Here is a 27698-nt window from a genome sequence, read left to right as displayed (position 1 = left end):
CCAACACCTCACACTAACAGACTTAAAACAACGTTGAAAAACTATTCATTATCATTCTTTCTAGTTAATAATGAAGTTCTGTCAAATAATAAAACATTTTATATTACATGCCAGAGCTTTAAGACACAAGAAAGTAAATATCAAAAACACAATTTGTCAAAACAACAAAAACAACCCCCCACAAATCTAACAAAAATAAAAAGCCAAAAGGACTTAAGATCCATCATCCAATTATTATTTTATGTAGCTCTCAACTGTATCTCATAGTCTTCCTCAGCAGCTGAGTTTTTTCATTTTTTTCTTTCTTTTTCTTTTTTTTTTTTTAACTACTGTTTCCAAGGTGAACGATGAACCTCATCTCTCAATAAAACACATTAACAAAAATGAAAAACTCATCTAAATGATCTTTCAGTTGGTGCCATTGCTAAACTGATCAGCACTGTCATTACAGTTGTCACATCATTTCCTGCATGCAACAGACATGTTGGTCAGTGTTCAGATAAAAAAAAAGGGAAGTAAAAGAATTAAATTATCAAGGAAGTCGTTGAAATGAGGAAGCTTCAGGGCTCCACCACCTCAGTGTCAGTAAACAGACCGACGGTTAACCTGCTCCAGCTGGAAAACACAGCCAGGATTAACTGTGAGTGTCTGACTGTTTTCATGTGGTTTTGACAGCACATTTCTTGTTTGTCAGGAGCTGAATTTAAGATGACCTGTTCACATGTTGTTCAGACTGCTGGCAGCCGCTATGCTGAAGGACTACAAGAACTAAAGTAGAGGAGGATCAAACTCTGGATCTACTTCAACACGTTATAAACAGTAAGTGCATTTTCAGTGTTTTCTTTAAGATATTGGTTTTTGCTACGTCAGTTCAAAATATTCAGCTTTTTTTATTGTCAGTCTCTCACTTTACTGACTTATTCTTGATCAAACAAGAAGAAAATCTGGCAAGGAGGGGAGATCATTCCTCTTGTCACCAGTACAGTTAGCCTTGTTTCAGGAAATTAATTATTATCTAGACATGAATGAATCAGATAAAAGCATAGAGTCATCTAATGTGTTTTCAAGACAAATTGATTGGCCTGGGACTATTCTTTAACGCCACTGAACACAGAGTTTTATGAGAAATGAAATGAATATTTTAGGACATATTACATGTTGGCTACAGACTCAGATGATCAGGAGGGACTTTTATTTTCAGAAGTGAAAAAGCAGTTTGTCCAAGTTTTTAACAGAAGAGAAAAATGGCGATTTACATTTATTAACGTATTGCACTGAACGAGGTGCTGTTACCCCTTACAGAGAAGCAGTCCTAACCATGTCACATTTGAGATGTCTGTGAATTGTTAGCAGTTTATCCTCTAAATGTGTGCAGCATAGCTTTGTTTTTGCTTCTTTCCAACCACATGAAATATCTTACAACTCCCCACATTTCTGTTAAGACCCTTTAGAAGGAGGCCATGCTCTGGGTTTGGAACTACTGAATTAAACTACCTAACTATGTAACTGTATATAAAGTGTTTAAAACCAGCTCCACCTCGACCAGCTACAGTGACAATGACAATATTTTATTTTAATGTGATATATATAACAATATATTGTGACTTAGTTTTACTTTAGTTTTACTTTATACATCATACATTTTGCAGCTGAATTTGGGGTCAACATTAATATCACCAGTCTGTGTGCTGTACATTGCTGCTGAAATGACCTTGTACCATAACACCATAACCATATCATTTTAACCATAAGTTGATGTGCATTTGTTATTGCACCTATAGAGAATTTAATTGAATGATATGGTGTAAAAACTTTAATAACATCAACAATGTGAAGTTTATTTGGTGCATCTAAAACCAGAGTGTAATAAAAGATCTGCCTATGTTAAATTAATTGGCAGGATAAAAAGATCAAACATATTGTGCTGCTCTTGGCAGTTAAAATGTATTGTTTCTGTCAATACTGAAATACAGTTAATGTATTGAGGTCATGGTAAAAAATATTTTCCAACTCATTTTGTAAGTTTAGTGAACTTCATATTTTGAGTTGGGAAAATTCAATAACTGTAACAGTAAAAAACGGAGTCCAGTCTACATGAAAATCAAAGCAAAGAAAATCAGTTCAATCAACAGCATATGAATTACACAAGAAGAGAATTGCTGTGAAAATTGAGCTGCGTCAATGGTAAGTCACTATATAATGTTTTTATGAACTCTTCTTTTTTGTATACTGCATCAAATCTAAATTGAATAATTAGTTAGAGTCAACACAATTTATATTGTAACAAATAAAATGAAACAAATATTATAATGTTAACATTCCATAATTTATGTTTAATAAGCATATACATTGAGGAATTCCTCTCAGTACGGCAAATCTCCTGTAATTTAAACACTATTTAGGATTAAACATGTAAACACTTTAAACCAAATCAGAGGCAAATAATTTCTAATACATAAGAATACAGAAGGAAATGACCCAACAGCCTCCACAAAAAGTACAGTTTGACCCTGTAGTGTACTTAATATCAGTTTCCAAAAATAGTTCACCTTTACAAAAGTTAGTCAGAAGTACAGTTATTTAAAAGAACTCAATAGCTCCTACAGAACAGTCAGTCTGCACCATAACTAAACTTTACATACAATAAACAGCACTGACATTTAGTAAGTGTCCCAAGAAAACTGACAGTAATCAGTTTAAAGTGCAGATCAGTGTCTCTTCGTGCACACGGCCCATTAACCCTAACTTAAAGAAATATACAAAACAAGAACTCCCCTCAGCATTAAATGAAAAAAAAAAACAAAAACACACACGCTGCAGTGCACAAGCCATGTGAGGCCAGCAGCCATGTTTGATTATCTAAGCCAGGCTGATGTACTCTGAGGCTGATTTCAGCTTCAGTGTTTTAAGGCTCAGAAGACTGAGAGGTTTGGAAGAACTGAAGATATGTGTCAGGCTGAGGCGAGTGTAGCCAGTCAGCACTGCCGTTTCCTCCATGATGCTGCTCATTCAGCTTTTTAAAGTGCCTGTGCATATAACTCTCTGCTGTTCCCTAAAAAACACACAAATAGACCATGCTTATTATAACTATACACTGTCACATTTTTGTGATGAAAGGAAAACTGTAAATCCAACAGATGTCTGGTGACTGAATTCAGATGATACTGGAGTAAGAAATATAGTCTTCTTTTCAGAAATGATCAGCTGCAGGCTGGAAAGAACTCATTCCAACAATATGCCTCAGTGAAGAACATTTCTTTAGAATAAGCTTGTAAACAAACAAAAAAAATGTACTTGTTTGCAAACAACAAAAAACTAGCATTTGTTTAATGATAAGATGGGAATTTGTTGGTTACTTGGACCTTCAGGAGGTGTAGAAAATAAAAGAGGCACTGCCTGATATGAAGACACAGAGTCCTCCTACTTTGTGTTCATATTTTTTGAGACCATGTCAGACAATCATTTCTGTGGCTGCAGTCTGTGTGATGCCATCCATCCCTGACTTTATGTTTAACAGTAATGCATTCCAAACACAGACATATCCAAACACATTTTTCTATAATGGTGGAAAAGCTGCAGCTGCACTCTGCTGTGTTACCTCCACCACGTGGTAAGAACTTTGATTAAAACACTGCTAAGAGTGCTCAGGTGTCCTAACGTTTTCTCTGCTGCTGAACATGGTTTCTTGCTGGGAGCAGGTGGTGGTGATGGCTGTTTGAGCAGTGCTGCTTCCTCAGGGCAGACTGGACACTACACTAACTTCCTATGCAAGAGTGACAAGATGGGCTAGCCGGGCTGGGGCTAGCTGGTTATTATGTTAAATTCATTAGAAGAAAAGTGAAAGAACAGGAGATAAAACTTTGCTGTTGATGAGGAAAGGAATGAAGCTTGATGCTGAACTTTCTTCCAGACCACTCAGTAAACAGCTGTCAGTGATAATGTTGGCTATATAGTGATGGTAAAAGTTACATAGCTCCTTAAAGTAGAGAATCATTCCTGCGAGACTCAACATACAAGTGATTCTAACAACAAAGAAATTGTACTTTCAGCAAAACAAGCTCAAACTGGTTCTGTTGGTGCAGGGCCGGTTATCACAGAGTTTTGTGAACTCAACTCATTAAAAAGTTTATAAAACAATTTTCAGTTTTGATGAAACAATGAGTTGGTCAGGTCCCAGTAAAAACAAACAAACAAAAACCTTAAATAAAACATGTCTTACAGCACAACACAGTACAGCTCACACACAATTAACATCAAACCATCTCAAACCAAAAATAAAAAGATACAAGATGAATCTTGCAGCAAAACCAAGTCTATACCTTGTGTAATCCTTATATGTCAATGATCCAGTGACACTTGATGTCTGTTAGCAGTTCAGTGGCTGGTGCTTACTAACCTCCTTTGGTGTGTCCTGCCACAACACTGTGTATCACATGCCTATAGTGTAGAACAGTGAAAGGTCCTCAGTGTCTCCTCTCTTCTAACATACTTTGACTGTAGAGATTGGCGATGTCATGACATGAATGAACTATTCATTACATTCTGTGTCAGCTCAGTCATCCCAACTAAAAAGGTTGTTACTCAACAAGCCACGAGTAACAAAAGAGCTTTAATCAGTGTGGGAAATAATATACGGAAAGCCAAAATGAAGTCAGTGGCGATCTCAGAGCAGCCCAGGGATTAAAACACTGGCCTTCATTAATTAATGTGCAAATGAGACAAAACAATACATCAGTGTAAATGGGATACTTGATTCTGATTTGCTGGACATTTTTCCTTGCTTCAAAAGGTCTGAGTTCTCTGAAAATATTTCCACGTTTAGAGGGTCTCTTGAACCTCATAGTGATGTTGTGATACCTCAGGAATGTGTCACAGTTCTGTTAAAGAGGGCGAACATAAAGAAGGCTGAAGGCTGAGGCATAATAATAATAATGATAGTGATAATAATAAAATGAGGAACTACACAAGTTTAGACCTGTTGCTGTAATGTCCCTTGTCATGAAAAATCTTAAATGTTTAAGCAAAAATAGATTTTAAAAGGTATGGTTGTGTCACACTGATGGCAGATTAGACCTCTTACAGTTTGCTTACTAAGCTTCTGAGGGTGTGGTGACTTTTATTCACTGATCTGTCCTCAGCTTTTAGCAGGACGGCAGGACTTCTCATGAAGACAGCTACCTTGTGAGAGTGTCTGATGACACTGCCCCATTGCCTCTCCTTCAGGGTTCAGAGTCAGATTGTTGTTGCATCCTACCTGTTTGTTAAATGCTGTAATGATAACTTCCTCTGCCTTCATGTATCAAAGACCAAGGAACTGTTGATTTCAGGCATTATACATGGTGAGAATGTTTAAATTGTGAAGACATTAAAAGAACACTGTTCAAGGCAGTGTGGGCAGAAAACAGAGGAAAAAAGTCAGAGAACTGAGCAGGTACACAACATCAATACACAGAGATAATCTTAATCTGATCCCTCATGCTTTTCTTAGGGGGAAAGTATTTCAGGAAGCATGCAGCTGAGGCCTAACTACAGGCAGTGAGTGTTAGGGCTCAGGCCAATACCAAGCAAAAGCAAAGATACTAGAACAACAAACACAACAGTAGTGGCAGTGTAGTTTGGCTGTTTCATAGTGCCAACTCATGGCGGGAACACACTGGAACAATGGCTAGCTTGAATACACAACCAGGAAAGCTGTACATATGCTCCAGGGAATCGCCATGAGATTGACAAAAAAATAAAAAATAAAAAATCAAACTTCATTAACTGATTGTATGTTCCCCATGACACATGTCCAAGGAGGTTCCCCCCAGGATAATCACAACATGAGCACTTACCTGTTGGAGTTTAACTAGGCCTGAGTGTGTGTTAGCAAGCAGGAAGTGCAAGGCACCACAGGCTGGCTCTCCTTATGTTGGCCCTGAAGGACATCTATAGCCAGTTACATAATGAAAGCTGTTGTTTGGAGTCGAACTGAAAGAGATGTGATAAACTCACCATACTCTACCTGTCCAGCACCAAGAGAGTGAATATTTGATACTGAATTGTCAGAATTGGGTTGGCTGTGTTCAGAACACCCACTTCACACAGTGATTGGTCACATGTGTGGAAGTGAGACAGGAAGTGGGCTTTGAACTTCTCTCTCATTTTCTATGTTTTCATTCTTTACAAAACTGTTTCCATCACTTGGAGACGTGATACAAGCTGTTCAATCTTCAAAGATAGGAAAGCTTTGCTGTCCTTCACTATAGGCCTCAGTCCATGCTCAGTGCAAATAGCATCAATATCCAGTTTTATTTGCCTGATGGAAACAACCGCCACCTCAACATAATTATAACTCCATGTTAACATTCACACACTGCCACTAATTAAATCCTCTGTTGGTCAGTATATTTCTGCAGCACTTTAATATATGCACATTCATTCCAGCTGTGGTAATGTAACACTTGGTCATGTTACTGACTCTTGAGCGGTCACATTACAACAGATTTCCTGCCACCAGACTTCTTACTTGTCAAGAACAAAAAAAAAAAAAAAAAAAAAAAATTGACAAAGTCAAAGTGTATTCATCTTATATCTTACATCTCATCTTATATTTTGAAAATGCAGCTGAAAATAAGACATGCTCTATATTCAGAGTGATGGTTCCTTGTATGTTTTACATAGTGAATGAAATTGTGAGTTACTGAACAGAACAACCTTGGCTTCAGCTAAAACTGATCACAACTGGTTTACAGACTGTCCACATCATTTTGACTATGCAGAGCAGAATTACAAATATCTATACTGTGTGTGAAACTAAGAGAAAATGTATGTGAATCAGAGGATTTTGATGAGTATGTTTGAAAATAACTTGGTGATTGTTTTCATTCTTAAGGCAGTGACTGCACCCAGACTTGTCAAAAATGTTTTTCTGTTTGAGAACACAATACTGTGTTTTCTAGTGAAAGTATTTTATACTGATTAAACTTGCCAGTGGTCAGACCTGAAACCGTCTCTTGCATCTGTCAGACTGCAGACATGCATGAGTGCAGTGCGGAGGAGTTTGCACAGGTGTCTTGCTGTAGCTGTGCTGTGGTTACTCTGCTCACTGTGACAAGCATCTTATCTTATTGTTACGGCTCAAGGCCTTTAGTGTTGCTGGCTATTTTATGCACTTGTGACTTTTTCCCTGCCTGTAAAATATATAGCTCTTCACAAGTTTGTCAGTCTGTTGAATGGTTGCTCTGTCCACAGCAGGATATCTCACCAGCTACTGGTCACATGATTTTAAATTTGATATTGATATCAACAGTCCCACAGTTAAAGGTTCTTTGAACAAATTGAACAAATGGGGAGCCCAGTCACAGGTACTGCGCACTCCCAAATTTCAGTGATTTCAGTCCATCTTCAGGGTTCCGCCACATGGTCTGTTGCCTCGGTCCTGGAGCGTGGCTTGGCTGCAGGGTCTGTAGTTTTGGCAAAGACCTTGTTGGCAATGAGCACTCCCTCCACACTGCTCATGTTGTTCTGGATCTTCTGTAAGAAGAGAGAGACTGAGTGAGTGGTTTATTCCCTGGTGCACCACTGGCTATTTCTACACAGTTCTTAAACTGACAACTGCCCAGAACATCCAGTCAGCTGGCACTAGAGTGTCTTCTACCAGAGAACTGAACCTCACTCACTTAGGGTCCTAGGTCAAACTAACCTGCCATGTGACAAATGTACTGTACCCCATGCCATGTTCCCTGCCACTGGTATAATGGAATTTAGTCTTGGATTACTGATAAATCATCCAACACTTCCTGTGACTCCATTTTCATTATTTAGGCTACATTTTCTGTGGAAGCTAAAGAAATGTTTTTTTTGTGAGAGTATTTTGTGTGTGTGTGTGTGTAATGTGTGTGTGTAAATGGCTCTACATTCATTTTTTGTTTTTAGGTTTACTGTATCCTGGTGGTGGAACCTTGTGAGGGAACTTCCTTAAGGGAGCCACCATCCAGAAGCCAAAATGGCTGACAGTGTGAATGCACTGCCATTCTTCTATGGCAACATCACCAGGGAGGAGGCAGAGGACTACCTGAAGCAGGCAGGTGTGGGCAATGGCTCGTACCTGCTACGACAAAGCCGCAACTACCTTGGAGGGTTTGCACTCTCTGTGTTGCATTCAGGCCGCTGCTACCACTACACCATTGAAAGGGAACCTAATGAAACATATGCCATAGCTGGTGGTAAGAGCCACAGGAGCCCCGTGGATGTGATTGACTACCACTCCCAGGAGATGGATGGCCTTGTGTGTCTGCTAAAGAAGCCCTGCAACAGGCCCAAGAACATGCAGCCAAAGGTGGGGCCTTTTGAGGACCTGAAGGAAAAACTGATCCGGGAGTATGTGAAGCAGACCTGGAACCTGCAGGTTAGTTGGAACTCTCTTCTTCAAGTAGAAGGTCACTGAAAATATTTAATATCAATAGCAATACAGTCAAATTACTTGTTAAAAAACTATGGTTTTATACAACATAGACTTTATTTTTGTAGCTCTGCTCATCACCCAATTGGCTATGGTAACACTGTTATCACTCAGATTTTGAGAAGAAAAAAAATTGGTCAAAAGGGCCAAGAATGATGCACAGACAGACAATCAATGACAGCACATTGTCTCTGCTGTATGGTCCTTACTGCTCTGTGCACTGTGTGTTTCACTGATCATCCATCACATAGCTACTGCTTAAAGAGTTCATTCTGAAAACTGAGAGAAAGGAAGATACTGTTAGTGTTTGAGCACTTTTACAAAATGAGCCCATATTTGTGATATTTGTGTGTGCGTGTGTGTGTTTGCATGCAAATGGTTACCCCCGCCATTTTTGTGGTTTGTTCAGTGTCTGCTGCTGATCTTACTTAATTTCCTGACACATGGCCCTCACTGTTCAGGAGCTCAGTTGCATCTTGCATGCACACAGTATAGTTAAAAGCAAGTGGCTTGCTAACTATCCTCAGATCTGGTTTGGTCTGTGTATTTTTTCTTATTCTAAGCCGCAAGTTCATAGGTCATGTGTGTGTGTTCAAGGGGGCAGCCCTGGAGCAGGCCATCATCAGCCAGAGGCCTCAGCTGGAGAAGCTCATTGCCACCACTGCGCATGAAAGAATGCCCTGGTTTCATGGAACAATAACACGAGAAGACTCTGAGCCCAGGCTTCAAAATGGCTCCCGTACAAATGGAAAATTCCTGTAAGTATATCCTCTGTATAGCCTTTGACAATGGTGTAAAAGGAAATGTAACAAATGGTTTGACTATTCGACCCAAGTCACACTAAAGCAAACATATTTAATTGAAACCATCTTGACCCTTAAAAACTCAATCAAACAGCCAGCATGCTTTAAATTCATACAGTGTCTATAAATGGGGAGGAAAAGTCACCGAAGAACATCTATAGTCCTGGTTTGGCAGGAACCATCTTGAAGGATTTGTGCTACCTAGTTTTAAAGTAATGACATCATATGTACACAGCCCTTTTATGAATCAGTGGTGGGAGCATTATCCTGCTGGGGGAGGCCCTTGACATTGGGGAGTGTTGTTGGCATTGGAGAGGTCTGTGCTTGGTCTGTGACAATATTTAGGTGGGTTGTACGTGACATAGTAACATCCAGATGACAGTTAGGACCAAGGTTTCCTCAGCAGAACATTGTGTTATAACGAGATGATCGATTCACTTCATCCACCAGTGGTCATAATGTTATGGCTGATCAGTGTATATTATATATTACTGTCTTTATTATCTATTATCTATTACTATCTAAATAAATGACCAAAGAAATGCATATAAAAAGTATATAAAAGGTCAGAGATTGTAGTCAGTGTTTGGTGGATAAAAAAATCTATAAATACATGTCACTGATATAGAGCCAGTCAGAGCCCGTTCCTGTCACTACTGAGCCAAACAGCTGTTTTTAATTTAAAGTTTTTTGGGAGCTGATTCTTTTTGACAGACTTTATTGTTTGACTTTTTCAAATTTAGCTCTGCCATTTTTCACAGAAGCATCAGAGAAATGTCACAAATATTCTATCTGTTAAAAATTATTAAAAATAATTTTGTACAGCAGTGTTCTAGGGCCACAAAAACGAATATCTTATTATTAATGCTATAATGATTTACAGAAGTTCAGTTTGATTCACAGACGTTCAGTGTGATGCTCCCTCTGTGCTGCTGGATTTCATAATTCTGTGGTACAGATGATTGTAGATCAGCACTGTATCAGTGTGAATTCTGAAATAAATGGAAATGCTGCGTTCTAATTACATATGGAAGATATTACATATTTAAAATGGCTCTTTAGCTTTGTTACATTTGCACAAAATGAGTGTTGAGTATTTATAGCACCCCCCCCCACCCACCCACACACACACACACACACACACACACACAGTGGTTTCCGCTCTGGTAGTTAGCAAAGGACTTCCTGAAGTAGCCAAACTAAAGAATGACAGCAGAGCGACTGTTCTTTCCCTTTTCTCAAGAAGTCTCTAAAACCTGTTTGTAACTTCAGTTGATTATTTATAAAGTATTGCAGCCATTACAGATGCTCTGTGGTCATGGTGAGAATAATGTGCGGTCAGTTGTGAGGTTTCCCTTCTGGTTTCCAAGAGAAGTTAAGGAAAACACTATTACGCTATTATGCTGTTTTCATATATTTTTGTTTCTGTAATAGTTTTAGCATTTTGTATGTTTTTATTGTATGATTCAGATCACAAAATGGATCAGAACAGTGTGCCATAATTAATGACACAGGCTAGTTCCTGATACATTCTTGTAACCAGGCTTCTCTTTGTTACTGTAATGTCACTGCTGGTTCTTCTTCAGATCAGATGTGTCGGCCAGCAGGTCACAGCTGATGCAAAAAGCAAATACCAAAAAGTAAAATAGAATAAAATGAAACTGAATAATGAAAAATAAGCCAATGTGTGTCTCAAATTAAGCTTTCAGTGTGCTCTACACATTGAAACAGAAAGGGTAAAGTATTTCAAGACTAAAACAATAAGATTAAAAAAAAGATCTAAACAAATAGATGAGAGCAGACATGAAGCCTTAGTAAAACAAATGAGAAAGAAGATAAAATGATAATAAAAAAGAATAAAATCAAATGACATCAAAGTTTGAGGTTGAACATTCACACAGAAGTAGACATGGACTTTATGAATCATTTACTGTTTACAAAAGACATTAGATCAACTACACAACAGTACTGGATCAATATTACATCAAATACACACATAGGCACATTTAGTGAGAAAACATTTACAACATATCTAAACTTTGTAGGACTATTACTATCATGTTGAATCATGTTTTTTTCATGATATATAACAATATAATTCATAACAATGTTAGATATGTTAATATGTCACCTAAAGGGTTCAAATATCCAAAAATCTTTCATGATGGTGCCTCCATCACAAAAGTCTGAAACCATAAACCATGAGCATTGATCAGCAGTACAGAAGCAGTGAAGAGAAGTGGTGAGGAAGAGAAGAAGAGATATAAATACTCTTTTCTTCAAAGAAACACAATATATCTATCCTCCAGACTCTTCGAATCACACTTACTCTCGTAACCTTGATGTATTTCCTGTATGGTTTATTCTTGATCCTTGCACAGATATAATTGTAGTGATGAATGATTCCATTCTTTTTTAATATGTTGCTCACTATATTACATTTTTGAGGCATTTGCTGTCATGGACAAATGTGGATGTGTTGAATCTGCTGTAGTGCAACAATAAAAACTCTTACTGACATTTTTCTGTAATAGCTCTGCACTTGTTTTGATGAGTGTAAAACTACACTGGAGGCTTCGTGTACCAAACTGTCATTTATGTTGTGGTAACAAATGTTGGCTACTGACACAACATCCTGTTTTAAGGGTTACATACAGTACACATATAGTTTATGTGAGACTTCGTTACTGCTGAGTCCCTCCTGACTCTGACCCACTGCTTCTCACCGCAACAGGTTTCCCAAATGGAAAATGATGTTTCACAAAGTGCAGCATTACAGTGTTTAACGTATATATTACATATTACAACCATAACAGTTGTGTAACATATAGAAATTGCCTCACCCCAGCTATCTGTACGGCACGACACCTGCCTGGCTCCTACTCATTTTTCTTTACTGACTTAGATGCCAGACTCTTTCAGCATCTGGTTAAAGGCTGAGAGGAAGGTTATCCTGTCCCAGTAACTGTCAACAATGTGATCTGTATCCATAGTAGCTAGTGAGCTTTGAGTTGAACTGTCAGTGTCAGAGCACCACAAACAAAACTCCACTCGCCTCCACTGTGCAATGCTAACCATCCTCCTTTTGTCCCATTTTCTTCTTCCTGTGTGGACAGGATTCGACAGAGAGATTTGAATGGATCCTATGCTCTGTGTTTACTGCACGAAGGACAAGTCATGCATTATCGCATCGACAGGGACAGGATGGGCAAGCTCTCTATCCCAGATGGCAAGAAGTTTGACACCCTGTGGCAGGTTAACACAGTGATTTTAATATTCCTTGTTATTTTCATGTTGGTCTTTAACTATGACTCTCAGGATTAGGACTTCAAAGGTTTACCAGCAGCCGTCTGAAACAAAAACAATATTTTAACATTTTTTGTTGTTGTTCCCAAGACTGTGGTCAGGGGTTTGCCCAGCTCACCCCTCCTGAGAAAATTTCTAGCCACCAAAAAATCTTTAACATTTTATTATTATCTCACAGGTAGAATATAACCAAACATATGCTATTGTTGTGTACTTACATTGTCCAAAATGTTTTCAACAATTTTCAAACCTAGAAAAACCTTGAAATATGTAATCCATTTGTTCACCTGTCAGTGGTGTCATCCTCTTTGCACTTCCATCAGGATTGTGGTTGCCAGAAGCATCAAAATTTGGTCATCAGATGTCTGGATCTAAAGTTCTCAGTGTTTTTATTATTTATTCAGTCACCTGGTCCCTTAGTTGCCGAGAGGTTGGAGACCTTCCAGGATAAATCAGCTCCTGAATCACTGACACTGAAGGAATCCTAACCAGGAGAGGCTGATTACAAAGGAACAACTCCCATGATCCTGTGCTACTTCACCACATCAGATTACATACTATGCATTTAAATTTTTAGAATGTAAAGTCCTCCATAGGTCATTAATAGAAGAGTTCAGTATTCAATATTGTTCAATATTCAGTTTACCCATCCACCTAGCAACTGTATGTAGCATCTCTGGCTACAGGGGTCCAGATATGATGGGCGAGCACAGGTTACGGTTCCTGACTCCTGACACTGATATCCATCTGAACATCTCACTTGGAAAGAAACAGAATAAGGCTTTATTTTACAACTCTGCTCTTTCTTAGTTATTTCTTAAAAAAAAAAACAAAAAAAAAAAACTTTGGTACTAATTACAGAAAATATAGAGACAGATCAAGTAGTTGTGCTGATTTTATCATTGGCTTCCATGAAAGAAATACAGTAAATATTTATCACTCATTCATTTATTTTTGAGAATTTCATTTATGTTGAGTGGTATGTTTGTTTGTAGACTAGCATTTAAAAGTAACTGGTGTACCAACTGATCAGTCTCGACTTCAATAATTAGTACCAAATGATATGGTACCTTTAGGACAGACTTTTTCACGTGTAGCTGTTTTCTTAGGGACGCTCTTCATGTTCTCTGGGGTACACAATTAACATTTTGGCTTCTGAAGAAAGTTTGAAAGACTTTTAGTCCTGTGTAGTTACTGATGCATGTTAACAGTGCATTATGATGAGTGTCTGAAATGTGAACTTCTCTCTTTACCACAGCTGGTAGAGCACTACTCATACAAACCAGATGGCCTACTGCGAGTGCTAACAGAGCCCTGTCCGAGACCTGATGGAGAAATTGGTAAAAACACATACAACTAACTGAAACATGTCTACAGCATGACTGTCATTCAAACTAAGTTCACTGCATATTCATCAATAATTAAAAGTGTAAGAAGATATTTAAATCTAATTCGTCATGTGCTGTGTTCATTGGACTGATAGGGCGGCCGCTACTCCCACGGGACCATCCTGGACTAAGTTCTGCACTTGTAAGTTCTGTTTGTGTGCGTGTGCATGTGTGTGTGTCTGTGTGTGTCTGTGGTGTCACTTGCATATGTCATGGTCCGGTGCCTACATCCAAAAAACAAGAAGTAAGATAATACCACATACTTTGTTAATCACAGCTTTGTGTCTGAAATAGGTTTTAGTAATGAATTTAGCTCTTACTCTATGTTTCCTGATGATAAAATATTGACAGCAGTGGCAGGCTGTCCATGTCAACCCAAGGTCTTCACTGGTGTCCTACATGAATTACAGAAACACAGTATAACAGATCTTTGCTTCACAGACAGACATGTCATGTAGCCAGAATAAATGCCATTAATGAAGCAATGCTATAAAAACCCAATTAACACAATTCAATAGGTGTCTAAACACTGCAGCCACAGCTGCTCCACACACATCCTCTCCTAGCAGAAGCATCAATATTAACTCATTAAATGACAAAGATGTAAACAATAAAATCTAGGTCAATGCATCTTACTGAAACTGCTGATTATTTGTAGACAAATGAAAAAAACTGCTTCTGTCGAGCAGACATTCTCAGCCCTAATGCAAATTAAAACTTGTGTGAGAATACGACTTGACTTTCAGCGTTAGCCTCCATAGCGACAGAAAAGGACTTATTGTTGGACTGAGACAGATAACCTCTACAACAGAGTCATCGAGGCAGATTTCCTGAAATCTGATTGGATAAAAGCTTTAATGTAAACAGACTGTACTGGAAGCAGCACAGCCAAGAGGAAAACTATGAGATGAAGAGAATAGACTATTGGAATCAAGTTAACACATATAGTATTAATGAAAAAAACATATATAAAATATAACTCACTGAATGTCGAGCTTTTATGCCGCCCACCACTGCATAAAAGGTTTATGAACAACACTTTCAAGGTTAAATTGAAACATTTCTGTTCACCTCCTGGATCATTGATGGCTAATATTCAAAAGACTGGTTCACAATCACAAAAACAAACCCCAAAACATAACAACTAACATTCTTCTACTTCCTTCCAGTGGTATTTACAGATAGTTTTGGTTTTATTTTTTCCAGGTTTCTAGATATCATGGATAGATACCAGATGGGATTATTTTTGTCTTCCTCCTGACAGGCATACTGAACATAGAAGTGTTGTATACTGTGTGAGCAAAGTGTTTCTCTGTTTCTTGTAGTTTGCAGTTGAATGAGTCAGTAAGATGACTTGTTCTATGCTCGAAGAGATAAACCTGACACACTCTTATTTGGAGCTATCCTTTTCCCTGAATTTGTCTCTACTGTAATGATCACATGCATGACAATAACATTATCAGGTAACCTACTGATAACCTCTCTGACATTTTGATTTCTAGCAAAATGCAGCAGGTGGAATTCTCTCCAGACTCAAAACTGTTCCCATACCTGGCCGAAAAAAGGTGCACTAACACACCCCCTGCCTCCTCACAAACCTATTAGTCACAGTGTTTAACCCTCACTTAACCCTTCCCCCTGTGTGGTTTTGCTTCAGTGTGGATTGCTACTCACTAACTCAGCTTAGAGTCTTGAGCTCTTGCTCTTTTGCTTTATCACATCCCTCTTCTATCTGACAGATCCCAGATCAGAACAGAAAATGTCACAACTGGAGCTGACTGCACACACAAACTTATTCAGTTTATGGTTTGTGACATAATGATAGTTGACCTACTTATGATCCAGAGTTTCCTCTGGATGGTGTTCCCATACCTGGCCGAAAAAAAGGTGCAATAACACACCCCCTGCCTCCTCACAAACCTATTGTGAGGAGGCAGGGGGTGTGTTGGTGTAGAGCATTTGGCCTTGAGATGTTTAACTGAAAGAAAGGGTCCCTGAAATATAATACTGACCTATCTCCTGTGAGGTGAGGTGTTAAGACTCTGGTGAGCCACCTTCATGTTGGATGTGGTCCTTGAAGGAGGCAGCCCCTGAAATAAACTCTGCCACTTTGTCACAGCTTTGTCACTTAGTTTTTCTAACTTTGGAGCTTTTTTCATTTCATGCCTTCTGTGTTTTTTGAGTTCAACATTTCCAACTTATACTAATGCAGTTGCTTTAAATATTTTTTCTGTGGCACTCTAGTCATCAATGCTAGAGATTCAAAAAGGGTTCTTTGATATGAACTTTTTTAAAGCAGGGGAGTAGGACAAACTATATGCTTCAAAATGAAAGAGGTCAAGCTGTTTTAATGTGGTCCGAGGAATATTTAGACAGTAAATCAGTTACTAAAATTGTTCCATACCCCTCCTTTGAATGCATGTCAATGACGATCTTCCATGCATCTATTCTCTTTCACTAAATGCTTTGTATGTACAGTCATACAATGCCCCATTTAATGGACACCATGTATTAGAGTGATACTGACTGATGGCTGAAAGACTGCTAATGAATGAAAACATATTAGAGAAACTCAAATGTACTAACCTTATGCCTACGGGTAGACTCAACATTTTCTCACATACTTTGAATCAGAAATTGCTTTCATTTCAGCCTGTCACTGTAATACAGGTTCCATATAAAGAGTGGCACCTTGCTACATAAGAGAAACATTTTATTGTTGCCTGAATATTGCATTTATTTATTCATTGCAGATTAAATTTTAGCAGTGCACCCAGTGAAAAAAAATACTATATGTGTTTTCACTCTGTATATTCTCTCAAACATTGTCTTTGACAACTGAAAACAGAGCCGGGAATCTCGACACAACACCACAGATAATCTCAATCCTTATGAAACCAGGGTACCCAGTAATCAAGCAGGCAGCAAAGGTAAGTTATTGAAAATATAATAGTGTAAACATGTCTTGTACTCAAAAGAAAGTTGAGCATATTGTATGTACAGACAGATGACAAAAAAAACAACATAAAGTGTCTTAGTAAAATGTTGGGCCACAACAAGCCACCAGAGCAGCTTCACTGTGTTGTGGCATTGATTCTCCAAGTCTCTGGACTCTGGACACCATTCTTCCAAAAGATACTCCCTCATTTGTTGTTTTAGTGATGGTGGTGGAGAGAGCTGTGTAACACATCGGTACAAAATCTACTGACTGTGAATGCCACAACATATATTTCACATCATTTTCCTATTCATCACAGTATTCAGTGCCCCATCCTATGGATGGAGGTGCTGAGACCACTCCCATCAGGACAGAAATGTTTCATCATAGGAAAAGGTGTTCACTCAGAAACAACTTCATATTCATATTTGTGTGACCCCTCTCTCTAAGAGGACAAGTGGACCCAAACCATGGCCAGCAAAATGCCCCCACAGCATAATAGAACCACCAGATATCCTCACTGTAGGGGTCAAACATTCAGGCCTGTAATGTTCTCTTGGTGTAGCTACACATGCACTCACCCACTCATCATAAATATGGTGAAGAATGACTCATCTGACCATATCACTCCAACACCTCTGTAGACCAGTGCCTGTTCATACCACTCTCAAATGTGCATTCATCCTTGTAATGAGGGCTTTATGCACTGCAACCCTGTTATAATATCCCTCTTTATGACTGCTGACATAGTCTGATCACATCCTGCGTTGACCTCCTCAGTCACATGAGGAAGAGCTGCACTTCTGTTTTTCCTTACATATCACACTAATGCATGAGCATCACAGCTGTCAAATGTGCTCTGTCGATCCTTTTTACTAATGTCTTCCTCATAGAGCTAAATGCAGACGCCACTGTAGTCACAGTTCAACAGCCAGCTGAGCAGTTTTTGTGGCTGACAGTCCTGCCACCTGTGCCCCGATGAACCCTCTGTCAAAGTCACTTAGATATTTTCCTCTTGATATCTTGATACATACACATCAGATTCAACTGGTTCTGCTTAGAATTTTTTTTATTACATCACAGAGCATAATTGGATGTTAATTGTATCTTGCAGTGCATCTGTGTGGACAAATCTACATTTGTTATGTTTCTCCACGAATTTATTCATGGTTTTTCTCTTAATTTGTCACCCGACTGTATGTCTGCGCTTGTTCATATGAATGTCAATCACTGTTCCTCTAATGTGACATGGTAATTTCTCCATCAGAGGCCATGCCAATGGACACGGAGGTATACGAGAGTCCATACGCAGACCCAGATGAACTGAGGAGTTCCACAGTAGATCGCAACCAGCTTTTCTTGGAAGATGGAGAACTGGGCTCTGGGAATTTTGGCACAGTCATGAAGGGCATCTACAAGATGAGAAAGTATGTTAAATCACATTCCATTACACAAACATACAAACAACTCCATTTTAATCACCATTATGTAATGATTATAATAATTATGGATTGTCAGACATTCTCAGACTTTACGTCCCTAAGTTTTGATATTGTATACCATGTTATAAATCATATTCACACTGGTCTGAGAGCAAAGCAATACAAGAGTGAAATCACAAATATTAAGAGAATATTTCATATTTGAACATTTTGCATTTAGAACATGCTAATGGAATTAGCAAGTCTTATGTTATTTTCTGAGAGCTGTTCATCGTTCTGTTTTCTTTTTGGCTGGACTGCAACAGTGGGACAAGTTCTGGAAATGTGAATGTCTGTTCCTGACTGAAAAGTTATACCATTGGCACTGATGCTGTATTTTTAAGTGATGGTGACAGTTGGTTGACCTGGATTTAGATCTTACTTAAGCAATATTAACCGAGAGGGTGTACTTTAACGTCATTTGAGCACGACAGTGATGCGGTCAGGACTGAGGCTGAAGAGCTGGATAAGGCAAGCAAATGGGCACGGTGGAGGAAATAGTTTCACTAGAGAGTAGAACTTGTCAATTGTGCTAGTGCCACATTAGCACAACTAAAAGCCAGGATTTAATATTACAGGTGTTAATTTGTGGATAGACCTCAGGTACACAGGAGAAGGACAAACACTAGGGAGGCGAAACAGCAGGGAAAAAACAGGGAATGAGGGGAAGGTGCCGCCCAACCATGACAAATACAGTATATATATATAGACATTTCATATTGAATGTGGTGAGGTCAGTCAGTCAAAAGTTTTTTGTATTGAAAAATGAAAATGAATTTGGCATGGATGCATTGCACTGTGAAATTATTTTAGTAGAAAAGTAAGTCAGATCCAAGTTGAGCATCATTGGATGTGGAAAGAATGACACCATGACACCATTAGCTTAAAACAATTTCACTAATAAAATCAGCTGAATATAATTCGATTCAAACTCAATTAAAAATGATCTGACTTAGTGGCTTAGTGTGTTTGATATTGTCTGCAAAGTGCATTTGTGGTGAGCATCAATAAAAACCAGGTGGTATAGTCACCCTAACATTAACCTTCCTTTTGTGTTAGGACAGAGAAGCCAGTTGCAGTCAAAATTCTGAAGAATGATGATAACAACCCTTCAGTGCGTGAGGAAATGCTGCGAGAAGCCAATGTCATGCAGCAGCTGGACAATCCTTATATCGTCCGGATGATCGGTATTTGTGAAGCAGAGAACCTCATGCTAGTCATGGAGCTGGCTGAGCTGGGACCTCTCAACAAGTTCCTGCAGAAAAACAAGTATGTTCTCTAAATGGATCCTGATTATTCTCAGGAATAAGGCACTCTATTTATATTGCTTATTTTACATTAAAACAAGGGACATCATGATCCTTATTTGTGTGGTTTGAAGTTGGATTTTTAAAGATATTTGGCCTGTGGCAACATCAATCAAAGATAAGGCAAAGGACAAAGCACTTTGTAATACATTTGCAAACTCAAATTAATCATCTATCAAAGTATCAGGTTTCTATCAAGGAATTCATTTTTTACAGCAATAATACAGTGGCAAGAAAAAGTATGTGAAGCCTTTGGAATTTCAGGGTTTGCTGCATCAATTTGTCATAAAATGTGATCTGATCTTCATCTAAGTCAAGGATATTGACAAATATAATGTGCCTAAAATAATAACACAGAAAAATTCTGACCTTTCATGGTTTTATTGAGAGCAACCATAAAAACCTCATAGTGCAAGTGGAAAAAGTATGTGAACCCTTGAATTAATGACCTCAAAAAAGCTAATTGGAGTCAGGTGTTAGCATACCTGGAGTCTTGTTAAGAAAATGAGTTTGGAGGTGTGGACTAGAGCTACTTTGACTTTTTGACTTTACTCATCACAAGAAGAATACGCTTATGTGAGCCATGCTTCACCAAAAAGTTTTGTTGATTGAGAATTGTTGATTTACATAAAGCTGGACAGGGTTATAAAGTCATTTCAAAGACTTTCGAAATTCACCAGTCTACAGTTAGGAAAACAATCTACAAATGGAGACACTTTGGGACTGTGGCTACTCTACCAAGAAGTGGGCACCCAGTCAAAATGACCCCAAGAGCACAAGAAGACTGATCAATGAGGTAAAGAAACAATCCCCAAGTGACAGCCAAAGATTTGAAGGCATCATTGGAGCTGGCTTACATCTGTGTTCATGAGTCTACAGTACGTAAAACATTGAACAAGCAGGGATGTCTATAGGCAGGACACCACAAAGGAAGCCGCTGCTTACTAAAAAGAACATTGCTGCACGCCTGAAGTTTGTGAAAGAACACATTGACACTCCACAGCAGTATTGGCAAAATGTTTTGTGGACTGATGAAACTAAGATTGAACTATTTGGGAGGAACACGCAGCACTACATCTGGCATAAAGAGGGCACTGCTACATCATCATGAAAACATCATCCCAACCGTAAAGTATGGTGGAGGAAACATCCTGATTTGGGCCTGCTTTGCTGCATCAGGGCCTGGCCAGCTTGCAATCAGGGGAGATGAGGGGAAGATGAATTCCCAAGTGTGTCAAAAAATTCTTCAGGATAATGTGAGAATGTCTGTATGTCAGCTGAAACTCTGTAGAAGTTGGGTGATGCAACAGGACAATGAACCAAAACACTGGAGCAATTCCACAACAGAATGGCTTCAGAACAACAAAATCCACCTGAACTAGTAACTATAAATGACTTGTAGGTGTGGATGCGGGGTCCTACCTATGTATATCAGACCTATGACAGACTGACCTCTGGTTCATGTCTTTTTGAACTGTCCACAAGTGAACTGCTGTGAGCATCTCAAACTCAGAGAGAACAGGGACAAAGTTTCAGTTACTTAGACTATATTGATAAACCTGAGTCAGCTTTAAAGCTGATCCTTGTAAAACAGAATTTAATCTTATGATCAACTATCTGTATTGACGTTTGCAATCACTTTTATATTAAAATAACAATTTCTCTATCATCTACAGGCAAACAACCATAAAGAACATCACAGAGCTGGTCCACCAGGTGTCTATGGGGATGAAATACTTGGAGGAGCATAACTTTGTCCACAGGGATCTTGCTGCCAGGAACGTGCTGCTGGTCACACAGCACTATGCCAAAATCAGTGACTTTGGCCTCTCCAAAGCTGTCGCTGAGGAGCAAAACTACTACAAGGTAACTGCTGACAGGGACAGTGGTGGATGCAGCTTATTTGCCATAGATTAAGTATAAAACCCATCCAGGCCAATGACACATGGGTGTATGTTCCATGGCTTATTTCCAGCTCATTACAAAAACATGGTAGAGTTGGGCAATAAGACTAAAAAATATTCCAATATTAATAAGCCTTGATGGCTTTATAAAAAGACTTTTTACATTTCTAAGCTCTTAGTGTTAGAGGTGCAGAGTGGTATAAACATTCTTTTATTCAACACTGTAAATCTGTTTTAATGATGTTTTAGAAAAATAGAACTAAAACAAAAATTCTTTGTCACAATAACCATGTTATGGCTGAATGTCTGCGCAGCACTGCAACATGCTGTTCTTTGTGACCAGCATTGAAATTATCAAGGGAAGCTGGTGATAATCAGAACATGGAGCTGAGTTTCCTGGAGCTGGTGATAGTTTTAGGGAGAGAAGCTGGTAAACCATGAAGTTAAATGAAATGGCATTCACTCAATTAAGGGGATCATCCTGGCTGGTTGTAGGATGTCTTGCCCATAGGGGTTGGTGAGGCTTTACTGAAACGTTTAAAGGAACATTTAACACAAGAAAAATGAACAACTTTAAAGACATTTAGGGAAAGTTAATGGGAATCAAACCTCAGGAAGAAAAAGAACTGGTAACTCAAAATTATAGTTGTGAGAATAATAACCTTTTGACATTAAAAATAAGTGCTTCTCTACTCAAATAGAATGGCTTACCAATATAATAAAATATAATACAAATATAAGCTTCATATTTTTACTTTAACTCTTTGTAAGATCAGATTCCTTGTGGTCTGAGGTCCTAATTCCTCTCATGAGGAGCTGCTACTGCCAAAGTCCTCACCGTACCCTCGTGAATTAATGAACACACACGTTTAAACTAAACGATTATCCACAGACTTTTATCTGAAAAATTGCTCTAATTCTCCAGCACCTAAAACCCAGTTTCAGTGAAGTCAGGACGTCAGATTTCACAGTTTTGTTCTTATACTGTGTGGTGTGCAAGAAGAAACATGGCGTCCTTTTGTAAAGGAAGGTCCAGTGTATGCTAGGCTAAAGTAGATAAGATAGGAAGCTCTGAAGCTCCTTTCCTTTACATTTAGAGAGTTTGACCAGCTCTTATCATGGCTGCCACTGCTGATACTTCCGAGTCATTTCACTCATTTAGGGACATTCTTAAGCAAAAGGACTATTCAACCGCAGCTGAAATCTGTTTTGAAGCCTTCAAAATCAACAATAACCTAAAAAATGAATGGCAATGAAACTGTTGCCGTGCAGATCCTTTAACCAGTCAGCTTTTGAGTTGCCAAGACCATGGGCCATCTTGCAGGCCCACGCTAACGTGGACATTTTCATTTCATTTGATTGGATGGTCAGAGAGCGTACTGGTCACAGCTAGCAAACTGCATCTATAGCTACTAGCACAAGCTAAAACATGTTAGTATAGGTTAGTATAGGTTCAATAGCTGTTTTTTCAAGTTCAGTGACTCTGTTGTAGAGGTTATCTGTGTGTCTCAGTTCCAACAATAAGTCCTTTTCTAGAAGAAAGAAAATAACCTCAACATTTGTTGTTTACAGACATGCGAGTTGCCATAATTCATGTCATTGTGTTTTGGGACTGAAAGAACATGCGGGAAACTCTGGAAAACTCCAAGTTCGTAGTTGAGCTCTATTTGCAAGAGATAGGGCCCAAGTGAGAAAGGTGAATGTCAGAAGAAGACATAAATTCACAGACAGGTGGGAACAGAATATCCATGTTATGGTCAAACACTTGAAAAAGTTTATGTAGAGAATCCTGAAACAGGCGAATGACCACATCAGCCTTTAGAAGGGATGGGTGGACACATAAGAAAATGAGACTTAAAGACAAAAAGATCAAACAGTCACAAATTGAGACAGATGATCAGGAGGATGGTGCCAGAGATAATCACAGGGGGTCCTTTCATACAAAGGGAGGGACAACCCATTAGACCTCAACCACTCTCAAGTGTTAGGTCCTAATTACACCAGTGTTGAAAGATCTACATACACTCCTGAGAAACTGGATATGAGTCCCAACCTGAAGTCCTGCTTGTTATTTCAGATAGTAGTACTGCTACTACACTGTAGATCCACAATCCGTGTCATTATTGACTTCACAAAATCTGAGCTCACACCTTCTTTACCTCCTTGGCACTGGCCAATTCACTTATGATGAGTTGGGTGCCTTTGATTTTAAGCTATCAGTTAATTTCTATTTTCACACATACATTTACCTCATGCATTTTAAAGACGGAGAGTGGAAGCACAGGCTCAGTCTGAACTGTAAGGAAACTTAACTAAGGAGGAGCCGATTAGCTTTTATTTTAAATTTTTCTGTTGATAAATGTTTTCTGGGTCGAGACTAAAAATAAACCAATGCTAACTGGAATTCAAACATCTAAAGGAACATTTAAGGAAAAAACTAACAACTTTAAGGACACATTAAGAGCATTAAATGGAAAATGGAAATAAGAATTTTTAACTGAACACTATGGTTTGTTAGTTCCTTTTCTAATGGTTTTCACTGACACTGTTTAAGTTGAACATGTATATTTCCTATAGGTGTTTATGTTAAGTTTAAGTAGATAGAGTAATTAAAGAGAACTAGTTCTGGTTTTCTCAAGTTATAACATGAACTCAAAAAGAGAAATGAAACCAAACAAAATGGCGTACAAATATAAATTTGGATTTGCAGAGCTGGTGAACTGCTCTTGTGAAGAACTGCTAATGCCAATCTCCTTACCATGAACCCAGAGACCCAAGTGGACTGGCTGAGAAATCCATGATTTTGGGGTCCATGATATTCTAGAGAATACAGATAGACCTATTTTCAAAATTACCTGCCATAATTTCATCACTGTTTTCATATGATGTCCATAAACCAGAAAAACTGTGAAACAGTGACCTCTGCAGTTAGAGTTCAGTATGTCTCCAGTTTATTGTTACCTCAGGGCGGGTAGTGCTCCCTCATACTAATACTAAAAGTCTGTGTGGTCCATCGCACCAGGTCCTTTTAATCTGTGCATAAAAGTATATAATTAAAAAAAATGAATGTGCTTACAAAGCATTAGAATCATTGCAGCACTGACAACAGTCAATCTGCTGTTTTTTGGTATCTCAAGCAGTCGATCATAATCAGACAGAAAAAAAGAGTTTACTTCCCTCAGTGCGATGAGACAGACAGTAATCTGAGGCTGCAAAATGGCCAACATAACACAAGCTTACAGTGACTGATTTTGCATGTATCTCTTCTCGCAGGCCAAGGGTCATGGGAAGTGGCCAGTGAAATGGTATGCTCCTGAGTGTATAAACTACTTCAAATTCTCATCCAAAAGTGATGTGTGGAGCTTTGGGGTGCTCATGTGGGAGGCCTATTCCTACGGCCAGAAACCATACAAGGTATGAACAATTACTTACCAACCCAAGACATGCTGACACTTTTTTCACACTTCAAGTCCCTTACTGACTCACTCATGTGGTCGTGGTAGGAGGTGAGAACGCCCACTATCATACCACCTCTACAAAGTAACAACAGCAGTAGTTTAGACCTCCTGATGTAGATATGCTGTTGTCAGCTGACCATTAAGGGCTTTGTGGGTAAGGAGGAGGACTTCAAATTCTATTGTGGGTTTTACAGGGAGCCGATGCAGAGAAGCTAACAGAGGAGAAATCTGATCTATTTTCCTAGTTCCTGTCATGCTGCAGCATTTGAACACACTGACTTTTTTTTTCTTCTGCATCATTTTGAGATAGGAAGTGTTTAATAGCATAACACTGCTGGTCATCAAGTATAGTTGTGTATCATCTGCATAACAATGGAAGTTTATGGAGTGATTCCTGATAACATCACCTAAAGGAAGCATAATATACAAAGTGAATAGATTGGTCCAAGCACAGAACCTTATGGAACTCCATGTCTAACTTTTATGTTTATGGAGGAGTTGTCATCAACATGTAGAAACTGAAGCCTATCGGATAGATAGGACTTTAACCAGTTTAGTGCAGTTTAATACTAATAAAATTCTCCAGTATCTGTAATTGGATGTGATGGTCAATAGTATCAAAAACAGCACTGAGATCTACCAAGATAAGTAAATGGACTGTACATATATAGCACTTTTCTAGTCTTTTTGACCACTTAAAGCACTTTTACACTACAGATCACATTCACCCCATTCACACACAGTCATACAGCACATGTTCAATATATATATATGTGCTTTCTAAACACATTCACACACCGATGTGACACACACACACATCGGAGGCAATTTGGGGTTCAGTATCTTGCAGACTTGCAGACTGGAGGAGCCGTGAATCGAACCACCGACCTTCTGATTGGTGGGCAACTGCTCTACCTCCTGAGCCACAGCCGCCCGAGACATTGCCTGACCTGATTAGGTGGTCATTTGTAACTTTGACCAGTGCTGTCTCTGTGCTATGATGCACTCTGAATCCTGACTGAAAATCCTCTAATTAACTGTTGTTCTGTACAATGTCACATAACTTCGGCAACTGCTTTCTCAAAGACCTCAGAGAAAAGCGGAAGGTTAGATATAGGCTTATATATGTGTATCTATATATATGAGCAATACCTCTCTGATTGTATCACACTTAATCTGAATATATTACTGTTCCCAGGGAATGAAAGGAAATGATGTCATGCAGATGATTGAAAGTGGAAAGCGTATGGATGCTCCAATGAACTGTCCACCAGAGATGTATGACCTCATGAGAACCTGCTGGACTTACAAGTAAGTGACAAGTTGTCTATAAGTCATCACAAGGTAACTGTTGGATCAACAATGGACTGTCTTACGCCACACAGGAATAATAAGGACAGTGTATGTTAGGATATTTCATTTTTGATTACTTGCTTTTTTCATGTCTTACAGGGCAGATGAAAGACCTGGATTTACCATAGTTGAACCAAGACTACGAGAGTATTATTATGATATTGCACAGTGATTCTTCACTTGGATGTAATAAGACTGCAAAATGCAAAATGTTGGTTGATATGAAAAACTGCAATTACTAATATACAAATAACTGGAAATTGTTATGAAATATAAATGCAAATGTAAAATTTTGACTTCCACTGGAGAGTCCAGCTCCTACATCTTTGTTACAGCTAACAAACTATACAACACATTAATTTCATAGATGTGTCTCATTCTGTATGTGCATTATATGTATTAAAGCTTCACCACTGAAATGTCATTATGGTTAAATTTAATATGCTGGAATGAAGAACTGATTATTTCAGTATAATGGAGAGATAGTCAAGTTAAATCAATTTATATAGCCAAATATCACTTTATCGCTTTACAATCTGTATAGCATACAACATCCACTGTCCTTAGACTATCAAATCACATAAGAAACAAACAAGACTAATAGCTAATAGCAAGACTAATAGCTAGTGTTGAAGGCAGCTGGACTTTTTTCAGTTTCCTAAAGACGTTTCACCTCTCATCCAAAAGGCTTCCTCATTTGGGAAGGTCCAGGTACCTTTGAGGTCCTAAGTCGTTGACCCAGTCTGCCATCATATGAGTCGTTAGTATCTATGTCTAAGGAATAGTAAATTATCTGTCAACCTTTACAGGCACATACAGCTGAGTATCATTGGCAAAGCAATAGAGATTAATTCCATTACTGTCTATAATTTGGCTGAAATATAGAGAGAAAAGCAGAGGCCAGAAACAGTACAAAAACACCCCAGACATACTCCATATTTTACATCAGAAAAAACTGATGAATTTGTTTTCCAATTGGTTTAGAAGTATATAATCTATGATCTGTGTTGTCAAAGGCTGCACTGAGATCCAGTAAGAGAATTGGGATCTATACCCATCATAAAGCAAAAGATCACTTATCACTTTAGTAAATGCAGTTTCAGTGGGCTGAAAGGTAAGCTAAGTTAAGACACAACTATGCGTTCTCAAGTAGTCTAACTACGTCAGTCTTAAGGTTAATGCAGATGATACCAGTTGTAAATGATAAGTTAAACATATTCAGCATTACAGGTCCCAAAATTGGCCAGAGATTTTTGAACGTTTTATCTAGTAGAGGAAGTAGGTTTAAAGGCCAACACAAACTTGTATTATGTAAAA

The 27698-nt window shown here is 38.5% G+C and overlaps 1 protein-coding gene across 2 annotated transcripts; it reads left to right on the top strand.

Annotated features, from left to right (window-relative positions):
* Nucleotides 1-517: 517 nt before the first annotated feature.
* syk (spleen tyrosine kinase) lies at nt 518-26805 on the top strand. 2 transcript variants are annotated; one of them, XM_018701923.2, is made up of 15 exons: nt 518-640; nt 733-819; nt 7918-8389; nt 9041-9201; nt 12363-12501; nt 13811-13892; nt 14036-14082; nt 15443-15505; nt 16789-16870; nt 18146-18305; nt 19419-19628; nt 21343-21532; nt 24844-24984; nt 26227-26339; nt 26481-26805. In XM_018701923.2, the coding sequence occupies exons 3-15, from the start codon at nt 7988-7990 to the stop codon at nt 26551-26553; spliced, it is 1863 nt and encodes a 620-aa protein (XP_018557439.1). In that variant the 5' UTR covers nt 518-640; nt 733-819; nt 7918-7987; the 3' UTR covers nt 26554-26805. The 2 variants fall into 2 exon arrangements, with proteins under 2 accessions (XP_018557439.1, XP_018557442.1); XM_018701926.2 differs by lacking the exon at nt 15443-15505.
* The last annotated feature ends 893 nt before the right edge of the window (nt 26806-27698 follow it).

The sequence above is a fragment of the Lates calcarifer genome, linkage group LG9, assembly GCF_001640805.2.
Source record: "Lates calcarifer isolate ASB-BC8 linkage group LG9, TLL_Latcal_v3, whole genome shotgun sequence".
NCBI classification, from domain to species: Eukaryota; Metazoa; Chordata; class Actinopteri; family Centropomidae; genus Lates; species Lates calcarifer.
This window is presented reverse-complemented; position numbering and strand designations above follow the sequence as displayed.

What these genes read in the sequence shown, in the direction of transcription:
- syk (XM_018701923.2), top strand. Translation starts at nt 7,988, where the DNA reads ATGGCTGACAGTGTGAATGCACTGCCATTCTTCTATGGCAACATCACC. An exon ending in AGCAGACCTGGAACCTGCAG is followed by an intron (nt 8,390 to 9,040) that starts GTTAGTTGGAAC and finishes TGTGTGTTCAAG; the next exon opens with GGGGCAGCCCTGGAGCAGGC. An exon ending in CTGGACTAAGTTCTGCACTT is followed by an intron (nt 14,083 to 15,442) that starts GTAAGTTCTGTT and finishes TTTGATTTCTAG; the next exon opens with CAAAATGCAGCAGGTGGAAT.